The 16,826-nt window shown below is 39.8% G+C and overlaps 1 protein-coding gene across 15 annotated transcripts in view; it reads left to right on the forward strand.

Moving 5' to 3' along the window:
- Positions 1–16,826, forward strand: part of rbfox3a (RNA binding fox-1 homolog 3a) — a 1,786,123-nt gene that overhangs the window by 1,332,587 nt on the left and 436,710 nt on the right. For all 15 annotated transcript variants that reach the window (XR_006315228.1, XM_043714674.1, XM_043714673.1 and 12 more), the window contains one exon: positions 351–599. Coding sequence is in view for 14 of the 15 variants with exons in the window: in XM_043714674.1 (XP_043570609.1) it covers positions 351–599 (249 nt within the window). In the remaining variant the exon portion in view is untranslated. The remainder of the gene's footprint in view (positions 1–350; positions 600–16,826) is intronic.

Genomic DNA, 16,826 nt, shown 5'->3' on the forward strand with positions numbered 1-16,826 from the left:
AATGGTATGCTTTACAAAGCAGTATTATTTTATAAGAGGTCTGTTCATCAGTTGCTATAATCATTTTGAGAACAATGTGCACATATATTTGGTAATTATTAAACCTTACCAATTTGGTACAATAAGCATTGACTCACTTTAGGCCCTGAGGGATTCCGGGAGCATTTATGTTTCTGGCCTCACTTGGGAATTCAGTATTCTGGAATATTACAGTTTTTTTCTCAAGTTCACTGACAAACGTTTCTCACAAAGTAGAATGATGAATATTTCTTCACACACAGTGTATAAAGCAAGACTGAAAGCATTTTCACTCTGAGAAATATTATAAATTTGTCCTGTGTTCTTTTCAGGGTAATCAAGAAGCCACAGCCCCTCCGGAAGCGATGGCACAGCCCTACCCCCCTGCCCAGTACCCTGCGCCACAGAACGGAATCCCAGCGGAATATGCTCCAGCGCACCCGCACGCTACTCAGGACTATGCTGGACAGACCACAGTACCAGAGCACGCCATGACAATTTACACACCAACACAGACGCATTCCGACCAGCCTTGCACTGATGCAAACACACAGTCCTTAACAGGCACATCTACAGTACCGGTAAGTGCCCAGTTGGTAAATCAGCATTTAGTTCCGTTAATGGGCCAAACATGAGTCGTGAGCACAAAACAAATCCTTTTAAAGAAAACTGAAGTTTATTTTGAAACATTGAAAAATATCCTCACTCGGAGATGGTTTGGACGGTCTGTTACTATACTGTTCTTGCGATCTCTGAGGAGCTCTCCTCTAAGCATAGGCTAGATCTCTCCCATCTGGTTTTGAGGGTAGAATGAGAGAGGGAGGCTGTGGAGCAAAAGTGGAGAGAGAGAACGATGCTGAGAGGCAGTCGAGAGAATGTTAGGAGAATACGAGGTGAACTGGGAGCGGGAGAGAAGCAGTAAAGGAAGTGAACAAGTTGTCAACCTCTTAACAAGGGAAACTGCTAATTAGGGGCCAGGATAACTAGAAATCACTGAGGCAATTAATTCCTTGCAAATGAATGTGGAATCTCTAGATTAAGGTTGCGTATGATCAGGAGCTACAAGAAGCAGGAAAAATGTAATTAATATTATTGAAGTGAACCCTGTAACAATTATTACATCTAAATCTGCAATGCATTGTAAAGTACAGTAACCGCCAACTTAAACTTCCAACTTTGTAGATATGTAAAGGAAATTCATGCATAATGATCTCATGAAGATGTGTTTAAGGTGATGGGTTTTTGTGTGCAGAATTGTGTCAGATATTTTGAAAAGAAAAGTTTGCTAACTTTTGCCTGTAGTCTTGAGCCAATTCAAATATTTGGCACTCTGAAAAATTAATGTGAAATTTGTTTTGGGTTGTTGCTTTGTTGCTAATTATTGAGAATATTGATGTATTTGTCTAATTCTGCTCCTGTGTGAGCCCCAATACTCATACGTCAAGGTAAATGTAACAGCTGCACCACTGAACAAATCAAATAGTGAGAATAAAAAAGTTGCTTTCAAATCAAAAAGTAGCACTTGAGAAAATCTCTGTGAGAAGCCTGGGGTGGTGGGGGATTATTTTGATCCCTCTTCACAATCCTGAAGGATGTGAGGAGGAGAGTTAAAAACCAGGGTGGTAGTAATACAGGTGGAAGATAAGAGACCTAGAAACAGCAGAAGCACTGAGCCCAATTATTTCTCCTGATAATCCCAATGACCATGTAAATGAACCTCTGACTTGGAATTAACTTATAACATTATGTTCCAAAAATGCTAGTAATGTCTCATCATGCCAGTAAATAAAATTGCTACATTCTCCAACAAGCTGAATGCATAAATCCACTAAAAATAATACTGCCTGTATGTAGTCTTTGGCACCAGTATGGTAAGGTACAGTGTAAAATGGCTCGTCCAGCCTCTTACTGATTGAAAAGAAAGATCTAAAAACATGAGTCTAAATCACAATTCAGCAACTGGTAAATTCAAACTAATCAATTTCATTAAATTTAGAGCAAAAATCTCACGTCAGTAATGGTGACCATGAACTGCTAGGCTGTTGTAAAGACTCATTTGCTTCATAGATGTTCCTTAGGGAAGGAAATCAGTTGGCGTCACCTGGTCCAGCTCACAGCCATTTGAAATGGCCAAGCAAACTGTTGAGTTGTGTTTAAGAAGATGGCTCATTACCTCTTTCTCAAGAGCAATTAGGGGAGGACACCAAGTGCTGTCTTACCTGCAAGGTTCATATCTATTAAAAAAATTAAAAAGCAAAATAAAATGAAATTTTCTTTTAAAACGAGACTTGTATTCTTCTCATGGGTCAAGAATGTAGCCTCAAAATTGCAATATGTATAAATTCGCACCACTGCAGAGGACATGCACTGTCCAATACGCTTTCTATGATATATTAATGTGGTTTGTAGGAGTTTTGTGCCGCAGCCACGTTTCAAATGAACGATGAGGGTTTCACTTGTGGGATTGTATTTAGAGTCATAGAGTCATACAGCATGGAAACAAACCTTTCAGCCCAACTCATCCATGCCAACCAGATTTCATAAGTCTTATTTGTTAGCATTTGGTTCTTTTCTTCCACACCCTTCCTGTTCATATACCCATCCAGATGACTTTTAAATATTGTACTCACATCTATCATCTCTTCTGGCAGCTTATTCCATACATGCATCATCGGCAGTGTGAAAAGTTGTCCCTCAGGTCCCTTTTAAATCTTTCCCCCTCATTTTAAACCTATGCCACCTATTTTTGGACTCACTACCCTGGGGAAAAGACCTTGACTGTTCACCTTATCTATGCCCCTCATAATTTTATAAACCTCTATAAGGTCACTCCTCAGCCTCTGACCCTCCAGAGAAAAAAGTCCCAGCCTATCCATCCTCTTCTTACAACTCAAACCCTCCAGCTTTGGTAACATCCTTGTAAATCTTTTTTGCCCCCTTTCCAGCTGAATGACATCCTTCCTACAGCAGGGTGACCAGAATTGTACGCAGTACTCCAAATGTGGCCATACCAATGTCAAGAAGGGTTACACCCAAAACGCTGACTTATCCACCACCTGATGCTGCCTAGCTTACTGTGTTCTTCCAGCCTCCTGCTTGTTTGCCAATGTCTTGAACAGCTGTAAAATGACTTCCCAACTCATATACTCAATCACTAATGAAGGCATGCATGCCAAATGCTTTATTCACTACCCCATCTATCTGTGACATCACTTTCAAAGAACTACATACCTGCACCCTTAAGTCTCTCATTCAACAATGGTGCCCGGGCCCTACCATTAACTGTGTAAGTCCTAATTTGTTTGTTTTACCAAAATGCAGCACCTCAGGTTTATCCAAATTAAACTCCATCTGCCATTTCTTGGCCAAATACTTCAGTTGATCAAGATCTCATTGTACTATTTCATTTTGGACTGATGATTTTTAACTCTCACAATGTTCCCTTAAATAACTATAAGCCTATTCTTTCAGTCCAGTGTCTTTGTATAGTTTTAAGTTGGTTACACTATTAATAGGAGTTTAGAATTTGGCAAATAGCTGGAATGTATTTATTAGCAGCAGTACTGCATTTGCCAGCTAAGTAAATTCATTTTTTTTGCAATTAAATAATAAGAATAACTTATACTTCTTGGGTAAAATTCCATTTCCATTAAGAACAAAGGGATTTCAAAAGATTGCCTTCTTAGTTAGACATGTTAAGGATTGTTCCTGAAGTAGTCATAACATTCAATAGGTCAAATAAAGAACAGTTTGATAGAAATAAACTTTACCAGATTTTCACAATGAATTTAACTTGCTACTTTTGTTTAAAAAAAGGCCTGAACCTGTGCCAATGAATTCATCATAAATTGACTACATTTGACTATAGAACTATTTCTGCAGTTCTGTGCCATGAGGCCATTTCAGGGAATGTAGTTCTCTGCTCATAATCTCAATTATAGGCGATATATCCAAATGTCTATCAGCAGCAAAAGTCATATTCAGTGCAGGCTTATTATGGAATCTTGGAAATTTCAGTGTGGAAAAAAGCCATTTGGCCACCTAATCTCTGTTAGCTTTGCATTAAATTTAACAATCTGAATTTATTTTCTGCCCTGTCATAACTTTGGAGTTTAAATAACTCCCATTAAAATGTAATTGATTTGATCTTGCCTCTCTAGTAACTGGACCAAATGCTTGTATATTCTTACACTAATGTGTTAAAAGGAAGAGTACAGAGTGGCAAGATCTGGTCCTGCGTGGAAAACTCAGGCATCTGGGCTCTCTGATGCACTGGTTTGACTCCAAAGCATGTGACATTTAGCCCTGGAAGTCACACTGGGTGACAAGTCTGGCTTCTCATAAGGCTCCCCCAGTCTTGAATGCCTGGGGCTCCAAAGCTTGGTACCGGATGGAGAAGGTGCCATTTTGGCAGAGTCTGATCCCAGACAGTGATGGGGGAGGCTTGTATGGTAAAGGGAGTCTGGTAGTGAGGAAGCTTGCTGTTCAGTGAAAGTCTTTCAGCCCCTCCTGACCCTTGCTGGACTGAGAAGGCACTTGTCTTCTGCTCAACACTGTTCTCTCCTCAAGTTTCCCCTAGCTTCAGGAAAATTCAACTGGTCTCACAAATGAAGGTAAAATCAAAGTAATCTTAAGGAAGGTTTTTCAACTTGGAAAGCGGAATGAAAAATTTAATATAATGCAGTCCAGGACAGTCATGTTTCTTCATTGAATTCCCAATCAGAAGCGATTGGTAGCAGAAAGGATGAAGTATGATTTTAATGAATGAGTTAACAAGCCAAATGAAACCCCTTGTGTGTCTCCTGCAGGCTGGTTCCAGTATGTTATGGAACAAATATCACAAAAATTGACCTTTGCTTTCATGGCATTGAGAACTGATAGCAAGTAACCCTAATAGATTTAAATTCTTGACAGAAAACAGAGTCTGCTATTACTGGAAATTGGTAAATGTCAATATGATGTCTCGTAGATCTTTAAAATGGATAGATGGTGATATTACACCAGGATCTACTGTCAATGCTATTAAATTAAAATTGACCTAACTGTCAAAATTCCTTTAAAGATGGCAACTGTCCGTTAATAATGCCTTCAATTCTCACTCATCAACTGACTCTTGCATTCTTCTGAAAAGAAGCCAGAAAGTCGAATTGTTTATGTTAGTTTGCTATGTTAGTTTCAGAAGTGACTGAAATCTCGCAGTGTATGTTTAAATTAAATGAAATTACTGTAGTACATTTAAAACTATGAACAAAAGGAAGTACTTCCAATTCCTGTTTGAGGCTTGAAGGATGCAGTCAATGAAGTGCAGAAAATGTCCCAGTCCAAAGATACCTAGTTTGGACTTTTAAAAGTGGCCTTTTATCAACTTGGAAGTACAGAGAGCAATTTAAAATACATAATTATACAAGCTCAGTAGCAAAAAAATGATTGAAACTTGGCCAAAACGTAAAATGCCACACACTGCAGACAAAGCAGTCCAGCCTTAAAGGTAGGACGGGTTTAAGTGTAACTCTTAAGAAATTATTTGGAGGTGCTGGTGTTGGACTGTGGTAGACAAAGTTAAAAATCACACAACACCAGTTTATAGTCCAACAGGTTTATTTGGCAGCGCTAGCTTTTGAGGTGCTGGTGGTTGTGAAACATGACTATATTACACAGAATTACAAATCAATGACACTGTAACCATTTTGCTATCAATTCTGTGTCGTATGGTCATGTTCCACAACCACCTGATGAAGAGGCAGTGCCTCGAACGCTAGTCCTTCCAAATAAACCTGTTGGACTATAGTCTGGTGTTGTGTGATTTTTAACTTTGTCCTGAAGAAAGATTTGGAAAAGGTGAATGGAAAATGAAATGAATTTTCAATTTTAAAGGCTCTTATTTGCTTTTTGGGCTCTACCATCCTTCTGTGTAGCATAGTCTGTAGATTGAAGGTAGACACCTCATGTAAACTGTGTGCCACTCTCTGTTAGAATGACATTTGTTCATATACTTTCCAGTAGGTCTCTCCTGGAACATCACTGCCAGCAGGGTATGCAAAAGTGTGCAGTGCCCTCTACAGGATAGCTGGGAACAATGTAAACAGGGCAGGCAGATTGAAGAACCATACAAAACAGGGGCCCCAAACTGACGAATCCCCAAAGCCCAGGGAGCTCACAAGTTGTGTAATTGGACCCCACCCCTCTTATCCATGACCCCAGTGGTGGCTATGGAGAGGAGATACTGCTGGAACAATACTTGTTCTGAGGCACTTTAATGTGTGTGTGTGTACATGATATGTTTTCTCCGCGTTGGTCTACTGGCCTTGGTTTGGTGAATTCAGCTCTGAGACCCAATTGCTGTCTCCAACAGCAGCTGAAAAATGATAAGGATGTCCTTGCCTGTTTTCTGAACCCTATCCCTTCCACACTTACCCCCCCCCCCCCGTCTCTAGGTATAAAGATAAAGTTGCTATAGTCTTACCAGACATAGGGCTGCTCTCTTGGCAGAGAGAGACAGCAGGTGGTGGTTTAACCTGAGGGTCACCAGGCCTCAGTAAAGGGGAAGAGTTGAGATGGAGAACTTTTCATGGGGGAGTTCAACCCACATTATTCATTGCAAATCAGCCATCCAGAAACAGAACTATACTGACCACATCCATACACCCCCCATCCATGTATGAGCTCCACCATCACAGTTCTTTATCAACAACTCTTATAATTCCCTCCCCTTCTCAATTCCATGTCTCCCATTGCCTCACAGCTCTACCCCTCACTCCTGTAACTACTCTTCACTGTTTTCACAACCCTAACTCCCTGCCGTAAATTCACAGTTCTGAGTTCTACTCACTCCCCTCCACATCTGGGACAAGAGCAATTTTCAAACTTCAAGGTAAGCTTACAGTGGGAAAGGAAATGTCTGGAAAGCACTTATTTTATAAACAGGCAAAAAATAAATTTATCTTAAATTCAATGTCAGATAAGAAACCGAGAACCAAATTAAAAGAAGAAGAGGAAGACAATAATCATAGCATTCCTACAGTGCAGAAGGAGTTGGCATGGTCGCTCAGTGGTTAGCTCTGCTTTCTCTCAGTGTTAGGAACCTGAGTTTGATTCCAGCCTCGGGTGACTGCCTGTGCACACATTGCACATTCTCGCCATGTCTGCATGGGTTTCCATTGGGTGATCCAATTTTGCCCCTCAGGCCAAAAGATGTGCAGGTTAGGTGGATTGGCCATGCTAAATTATTTGTAGTGTCTAGGAATGTGCAGGTTAGGTGGATTGGCCATGCTAAATTATTTGTAGTGTCCAGGGATATGCAGGTTAGGTGGATTGGCCATGGTAAATGCAGGGGTTATGGGGATGCAGTAAGGAGTGTACTGGGTCTGTGTGGGATGTCTTTGGAGGATTGGTGCAGACTCAATGGGTGGAATGGCCTCTATCTGAACTGGAGGGAATCTAAGATTCTATGACTGATAAATAAGTGATAGAGATAAAAGACATTGAACCAAAAATCAGAGTGAACTCCAAGCATAAGTAAGTGAATGAGGATTGTTTGCCTGTGATTAAGGTATGCAGTGTTCCTAAAAAGACATTTAAACTAAAGTGAACAAAACCTGTGTATTTAAGGAAAAAGCAGTAACACTTACAACTTGCACCCATTGGTCTGACTCATCTTGTATGCCTCAGATTGAAGGTCCAGTATGACCAGTACATTCATTTCCACGTATGATTGTTTCTTCCCTCTGGGGTACTGAACTTATTGCATACTTATGATGTTGATTCAGTAATGTCATGCCATCCATTACATTTAAATGGGAAGCCAGAGAAATGTCCTAATTTCATGCAGATTACAATGGAATGGTACATCGTGGAGAGTATCTCGTATATTTTCACCAGCAATGGCCTTTGCCTCAAGTTGCTATACATGTTGCACATAAACAACTACCAGCAGCTAGTCTCTCAGTTATTTCCCTAGAAAAATCCAGGTTAATGTAGAATCATAGAATCTCTTCATTGTGGAAGTAGACCGTGTGTCCCATTGTGTCTACAACGACACTCTGAAGAGTATTTCACTCAGACCCATTCCCCACCCCATCCCTGGAACCTTGCATTTCCCATGGTTAGTCCACCGAGCCTGCACATCCCTGAATACAATGTGCAATTTAGCACAGCCAATCCACCTAATCTGCACATCTTTGGCCTGTGGAAGGGAATCTGAGCACCCAAACGAAACCCACACAGATACAGGGAAGGATGTGCAAATTCCACACAGACAGTCAGCCAAGGGCATATATCAAGCATAATTTGATATGACATGAGCAGTTAGCCACACAGTTATCTCCATATAAGAATCAACATTAAAATATCTAACATAATTTGATATAACAGAGTCATAGAGCTGGACAGCATGGCAATTGACCCTGAAGTCCAACAGGTCTACGGACTAGATATCCTAAAGTTATCTATTTCCATTTGCCAGCATTTGGCCCATAGCCTCCTAAACCCTTCCTATTCATGTACCCATCCAGATGTCTTTTAAATATTTTAACTGTATCAGCCTCCACAATCACCTCTGCCAACTCACTCCATACACGCACCACCCTCTGCTTGAAAAGGTTGCCCCTTAGGTCCCTTTTATATCTTTCCCCTCTCACCCTGAACCTATGCCTTCTAGTTCTGGACTCCCCCTGGGGAAATGACCTTGGCTATTTACACTACCCATCCCCCTCATGATTTTATAAACTTCTATAATGTCACCCCTCAGCCTCCAATGCTCCAGAGAAAGTAATCCCAGCCTATTCAGCCTCTCCCTACACCTCAAACGTTCTAACCCTGGCAACATCCTCGTAAATCTTTTCTGAACTCTTTCAAGTTTCACAACATCTTTCCTCTTGCAAGGAGACCAGAATTGAATGCAACAAGTAGCCTAACCAATATCATGCACAGCCGCAACATGTCCTCCTAATTCCTACACTCAATGCACAGGCCAATAAAGGCAAGCATATACCAAATGCCTTCTTCACTATCCTATCTATCTGCAACTCTATTTTGAAGGAACTATTAACCTGCACTCCAATGTCTCTTTGTTCAGCAACACTCCCCAGGATCTTACCATTAGGTGTATAAGTCCTGCTAAAATTTGCTTTCCCAAAATGCAGCACCTCACACCTTTCTAAGTTAAACTTCATCTGCCACTCCTCAGCCAGTTGGCCCATCTGTTCAAGATCCCATTGTACTTTAAGGTAATCTTTACTGTCCACCTCCACTTACGAACCATACCTCCAATGTTCACATCCAAATCATTTATATAAATGACAAAAAGCAATGGTATACTGCTGGTTACAGGCTTCCAGTCTGACGAGCAACTCTCCACCACCACACTCTGTCTTCTACCTTTAAGCTAGTTCTGTATCGACATGCCTAGATCTCCCTGCATTCCACATGATCTAACCTTGCTAACCAATCTACCATGAGGAACCTTGTTGAACACCTTATGAAGTCCATATAGATCGTGTCTGCCTTCTACAATCATAAACACAAAGTTTTTATCATGAAAACTTTTTATTTTAAAATAGTATCACTGACTTTATTGCTATTCAGCATTTCATAACTTTTATTTTCCTTTTGTCATATGTTACCCACTAATAATGTCTGAACTTTTCAATGAAGAACTTAACTGGTCGCATAAGGAAAGACAGTGTGTTAAACTAGCCTGTTATGGATATCTGGCTAGTTATGGATATCTGGCTAGTTCAGATACTGTAAGAATGAACAAGAAACCTCAAAAGGGCCAATTCATCTATTTCTGTCAACATTCAAATAGCAACCTAATTTATGTGAGGGGACTGATAACTATATTTTTCTTTCTTTACCTCTATCCCACCATCAACCAGTGATCTGAAGATTCAGGGCTCAGAATTGGTTGTGATGCACCCTGTTTTCTTCAGCAACACAACGATAACCAGCCTTGCACTATTTGGGGGTTTTTTGCTTCTTCTTATCCTTAATTATTTTTGTGGTGGTAGCTTAGATCATTTTGTCATCATGTCACCAAAGTGTCAACCGAGCCTTAAACTCTAACCTCCTACACCACATGGGAGACAGAGTAGGAAACCCAGTATGTTCGTTACTTGTGCATCTTGTTTAGTCTTATACCTTCATGGAAAGTCTTGGACAGGCTATTGATAAGTAAATAAATCAACTTGTATATCTTTAAATTTAACAGCATTATGAATTTAACTAGCAAAAGACATAAAAGCAAATATTGCAAACATCATCAGTTTAAACTAGAAATAAGTTCACATAATACAATTAATGAATAAGCAATAATAGCATCTTAACTAAGCACTAATCTCACTATATGTAAAACATTTTAAGTAATACTGTGTTTCTTTTTCATTACAAAAAATTGTATTAATCTTGACTGCCTCCCTCAGAAGTTCCAGTTGGCCTGTTTATTCTCAAACTTACAGTTTGACTCCTGGGTTCAAACCTTTATTAGATCTTAAGAAAGACTTCATGCAGCTCACTGGTGTCTGAATAATTGAACAGGAATATTCTTTTAATAAACATTTTCAAACAAACACAAGCTGAACCAATCACAAAATTATTTTTGAGTTATTCTTGTCTCAACTCATTGGTTAAGCTTGAAACATTTATTTAATTTGAACGAGGGTCAATATTCAAATTGCCATTAATTTAAAATGAACTCCTTATGCTCCATGACACAATGTAAAAGGTACAGCCAGTACAACTGAATCAAACACTTCATTTTGATTCTCTGCCTGAAGGCAGCTCTGAGTCGTGATCATAGAATCCCTTCAGGTATGGAAGCAGGCTATTCGGCCCATCAACTCCACATCAAACATCCGAAGAGGATCCCACCTAGACCCACTCCATCTCTATAAACCTACATTTTCCATGGTTAACCCATCTCACCTACACATCCCTGGATACGATGGGAAATTTGGCATGGCCAATCTACCTAGCCTACACATCTCTGGACTGTGGGAAGAAACCAGAGCACCCAGAGGAAACCCATGCAGACAGTTGCCCAAGGCCAGGATCAAACCCAGCTCACTGGTGCTGTGAGGCAGCAATGCTAACCACTGAGCCACCAGACCACATCATAACACTGTGCTCTCCACTGTCAGTAAGGCAAAGATGAAGATCCCAAATCCACTCTAGCTGGGATGGTGAGTCAAATCTCATTTTGTTGATGTCAAGCTGATCCATACCAGCGGTCCAGTCAACATATACTTTTGCATCCATGTTGCAGTCTGGAGCTATAAGTAGTAATGGTATAGATTCCAATTTCATTCTGTCACACAGTTAACCAGAATTCTTTTCCTGCCTGCCATTGGTGTTTGTTCGAAGGGTCTTGATCACCTTATGAATGCACCTTCTTTGTCCATCAGGTCTTTACAGGACTTGAACCCCAAGCTCCTAGCTCAGAGGCTGGGATACTACCCACTGCACTATAAGATCTCCTTTAGAGACAAAACACTGTGGACTCAATCTTTACTGACCTGAGTGACCAGAATGCCTTGATTGTTTGTTTGTGGGGGTAAAGGGTGGGGGAGTTTCCAAACACCTTTGAATTTTCCCACACGGTGTTAAATTTTCACTTCTCAATGTTCATGTTGTGCGATCGTCCAGTTTTCTGTGCCAAGTGTCAGCATGGTTGAGAGATCTGGTTTTCAACCAGAAGGGAAACCCTTAGGGAGAAGAGCATCAAATTTGCACCAGAGTTGAAGGAGGGACTGATTTCGGAAATGGGTAGAATATGTATCATGGGGGTTGGGTTGGCGGGGGATTGGGGAGAGTGTGGATGGGGGCTTGAGTCAGTCAGTGGGCTGCCACTCCCAGAAGCCAGGAGTGAAAGTGTTTGGGCATGCACAGAGTATCAAAAGCCTGCGGATGAAGGAAATGGAAGCTAGGAGTGTGCAACAGGTTTAATATTTGCTGAAAGACTGGGAAGGGCTAGCTGTAACAGAATATGAAAGGTGTGATTGAAGACCTCAAGAGGAAGATTAATGGGGAAATGCCTGATGTTAGGCATTGATCATTTCTTGATCTGCAGCTCCCCAACCCCACCTCCATTCCTGAAAAAGCGTTATACTCAAAACATTGACTTCTCCACCTCCTGATGCTGCCTGGCTTGCTGTGTTCTTCCAGCCTCCTGCTTGTTGACTCAGACATTCGTCAAGGAGGCACATGAGATCCAGGAGATTGGATGTTGGATGTTGGAGCTGCGGGTGACGAGAACCCAGTGGACTTCATTCTAGGGTCTAAAAAGCAATGCCTATTCAGATAGTGTATTAGTTTTAACTTTCCAAAGTTCCCTTAATTAGATTGAAAGATAACAAATATAACTTGTATTGAGAAAGGGAAGGAGACTGAAAATAGAATCTACAGGCCACTTAACATCTGTCATGGGGAAAATGTTACAACTTAATATTAAAGATGGCTTAAAAGAACAATTAGACATGTTCAAGGTAATCAGGCAGAAAAACCAGGTTTTTATTATTGAAAGGGAAGTCATGTTTGGAAAATCTATTGGAGTTCTTTGATAAGTGAACACATGGATAAAGGGGACCCAGTGGATATATTATACTCAGATTTGCAGAAGACATTTGAATATGTGTGACCTCAAAGGTTATTGTGGAAGATAAAAGCTCATGGTGTAGGGAAAGGCATATTAGCTGGCTAATAGGAAGCAGAGAGTAAGGGTAAATTAATCTTTCTCAGGTTGGCGTGATGTAACAAATGGTGTGCCACATGATTTGGTGCTGAGACGTCAACTGGTTATAATTTAAATTAATGATTTAGATGAAGAAGCAAAGGTATGGTTGTCAAATTTGCTGTCAACCCAAAACCAACTAAGAAAAAAAATTGTGAAGAGGGCATGAGGTTCCAAAAAGGTATACATAGTTTATGTGTGTGGGCAAAGATGAGACAAATGGAGTGTAACATGGGAAAATGTGAAGTTATCTATTTTGGCAGGAAAAAAATGTAAGCACTAAGGCATTGTAGAGCTCTAAGATACAGAGGGATTTGACTCGCATATGATTCACAAAGGGTTAGTATGCAGCTACAGCAAGTAATTAGGAAAGCTAATAGAATGTGATAATGTATTGAGAGGTGAATTGAACACAAAAGCAGGAGGGTTATGATTCAGCTGTGTAAAAGACAGATTTTTTTCCAGAGTGTTGTGTACAGTGTTGTTCATCTCATTTGAGAAAGGCTATAAATACATCAGAGTAGTTTAGTGAAGGTTTACCAGACCAGTATCTGGAATAACAGGGTTGGTTTAGAACTGGCCAGAGTAAGCTTGTATTTGTTGGAGTTCAGAAGTGTAATAGATGACTTGGTTGAAACGTGTAAGATTTTGAAGGGTAGATGTGGAGAAGATGCTTTCTTTTATGGAATAATCTAGAACTAGGGGTCACTGCTTAAATATCAGGGGTTGCCCATTTAAAATTGATATTAGGCAAAACAATTCTCTGAGGATTGAGAGTCTTTGGAACTCTCACCTTGAATAGGTGGTGGAAGCAGAGTTTTTGAATATTTTTAAGGAAGAAAGAGTCTTGTTTATGCAATGGATTGAAAGGTTATCGAGGTGGGGGAGATATGTAAATTTTGGATTACATTCAAATCAGCCATTATTGAATGATGCAGCACTCGAGGGACTGAATGGCCTATTTCTCTTTCTAATTCAAATCTTCGAATGCAAGAACTTGGAGCTGCCATCCAGCTTTCTACACTCAGGGTTGGAACACCTCTGAATTTGTGAATGGAATTGAAGCGATATTCTAAGTATCACTGGCAATTTATCAACAAGACTAAGGCAGACCCAGTGAAAATCTCTGAAATTGTAAATCAAGGAATGTTCAGAATACTCTGCATTTTATAATCTAGAAATTAATGGAAAAATAAGTTTTATGCATCAAGGAAATACTGTATAACTTATTTTGTATTTTATCACTGCACAAATCACTCATTTTTCCTCAGTATTAATAGCAAGTTACTATATCATTTGGGAAAATAATCTGAAACTATGATGGAAATTGGCCTTCGATCCATATCTTTTGATAGTTCTGTTTGCTGCCTTTGGATTTTCTTTTTATTTGGTAGGCAGGATTCTCCTCTGAGCACCACCCTTTAATTAAATTCTAAGTGTCATGATCCATATTGTGCTGGAAATTTCTCCCAAATGAAATGAGGACGAGGTGGGTGCCTGTTTATTTAAAGGTGCATTATGTTCCATCGACATGCATGTTTCTTCGAAGAACTTTGGTGTTGATGTCATTGGAGTCCTAGTCATAATTCAGTAAAGCTCAGTTACAATGTTGAAGGGATTAACTTGCAATGTTTAAGGGATTTACACAAACTGAGTGTATGGGTTAGCGAGGTGAGTTAAACGTAGTCCCAAATAATACAATTTGTGGCGTTCCTACTTTAAAAAAAAATAGCAACATAGAATATAGGAGTAAGAGAAGGCCATTTAGCCCATCAAACCTCCTCCGCCATGCAGTATGATTATATAACTCAATACCCTTTTCCCACTTTCTCACCTTTGATCCCTTTTGCCCTAAGAACTATATCTAATGCCTTCTTGAAAACATTCAATAAAGGTTTAGTAAAGTTTGTAATTTTTAAGTGCATCACACCACATGAAAAAAACAACCTGTACATTTTCGCTATCTTTTAAAATCTTTGAAGACATGGTTTTAAAAAATGGAAGCGAATCAATGGGAGAGGGCATAATGGAACTCCATTGAAAACTGGAAGAATGAGTCACTCTTTAGAATAAGCTGGAATCCCTAAAAGAAACAAAAATCATTGTGGCTCGAAATGTGCTGTCAAAATGACAGCAAATCTAATAGTGCTCATGTTATGTACAGAGGTAGCGAGAATAACTCATCAGCTGCATTGGAGAATAGCACAGGCACCATTTTAGTTCCTCAAAAAAATCATTTGCAAAATATTAAAATACCTGTTCATTTTTTTGAGTGTTATGCCATTTAGAGTTAGACATGTTAAAGAGAATTGCCCAGTCAAACTGAATGTTAAACATTTATTCTTCATTTTAACCAGTCAGGAACTAATTACATCCTGTCAGCTAGTGCAGTGTCTTTTCATTATTTAAATCCTTTATTATCTCTGGCTTGGAAAAGAAAAATACACAAGGGGTTTTTCAAAGGTAAAACCCATTTTGTTGATTTTGTTTTTATAGCTCAGAGAAACTGTGCAGACTGGGAAGGTGACTGACTCTTTTAACAAGAGGTTTTTTTTCCTTCCAAGGGTTTTAAAATCATTTCAGGTTAAGAGCCACTCACTTTAATCAGCTGCAATGTATCAGTTTGGCTGATGGCCATACTGATGGCTTCAATTATGTGCTGAGTCGCAACTACCAGCATTCCAAAAGGGAAATCTGCAGAGGATAGCACTTCAGAACAATTTCCTGATAAAGACGGAGCAGGCAGGGAGTGCTGTATTACTGGCTTTCCAGCACATAGATCGGGCAGGTTTCATATCGTCTTGGAGGCTAATTCGATTAAAGGATTGTTGTGATGCTATCAGGAACAACAGGGCATGTTAGAACCTGGTGCAGGGGAGGCAACAGCAGCCTTCTGGCTTAAGGTCCACAGGCACTGATAGCCTGACAGTCTATGATGAATAACATCCAATAAGTGCTCTGCTTCCCATGGGGTTAAAGTAGATACACAGCAGCTCCAGCTTCCCAAATGCTAGCGTAATGTACAACATAACACCCAGCAACAGTGAATGTTTTCCTTTTATTTGTACACTTGTTTTATATGATGCAGCAAATTTTAACAACCTGCAAAGTGCGTTTTTGTGTCAATTTGTATTAAAAAGGCATTTCCGAAGAATAAAATGGAAACAGTTACATCTGTAACATTTTGGAAGCTAAGTCACAGCAGATGGGTAATGAACAAACAGGTTTAGACATGAGTCTGTAAATTTCAAATCAATTGACAACCAAAATGTCAGGGTAAGCTAATGTAGGCATTATGATCATGAGAATCATCCATTAAAGCTCATAGCCACACCACTGGGTTGTGGCATAGATGAAACTTTCTATATAAATGAAACTTTCGATATTCTGTACCTGTTTTGACACCGAAGTAACCCAATTCTAACTTACTCTTCCTTCTTGGCCTCTGTCCTGTTACTTTCAGAATTCTTCAACCTGATTGGTTAAGAACTAACTTTCTTACTCTGTTCATAAAAGCTCCAGATACCCATTTCCAGTTTGCATGTTCAGTGACTTGCAGGGTATCATATCAATGACACTTAGCAGATAAGAACAGGACTGACTAACAACAGGATCAGTTAACCTGCCAATACAGGTATAACCTGTACATCTTTTATCATCCCCAAGCTTTTACATTCATTTTTAAGGAAACTGTGAAAAAATTACTTTTCCTTGTATTTGTTTTTACCAGTTTAGTAAACTACCAGAAAGGTTATTCTCATGTGCACAACATGAAATGTTTCAAAAGTCTTCACCCAATTCCATCAACTTATTAGCCCATCAATTTGAAGTGGAAGTGATTAAGCTGTTTACCTACATCCTCCCTTCTATTGCGGTCCACTGGACATGCCCAAATAATTGTTCATCTCATTGCCTATTTTTCTGTTGATGATCACCTCCATCCAGTATCTATTTTGACTTGACTGAGGGGTAGGCCCTCTTATGGTGCAGTGGTAGCATCCCTACCCTTGGACCAGGGTTCCACCTAGGAACCCTCCAACCACAAGTGATGAACTCAGATTTCTCCAGTTTCCTCATTCCTGAA

The sequence above is a fragment of the Chiloscyllium plagiosum genome, chromosome 24, assembly GCF_004010195.1.
Source record: "Chiloscyllium plagiosum isolate BGI_BamShark_2017 chromosome 24, ASM401019v2, whole genome shotgun sequence".
Classification (NCBI taxonomy): domain Eukaryota; kingdom Metazoa; phylum Chordata; class Chondrichthyes; order Orectolobiformes; family Hemiscylliidae; genus Chiloscyllium; species Chiloscyllium plagiosum.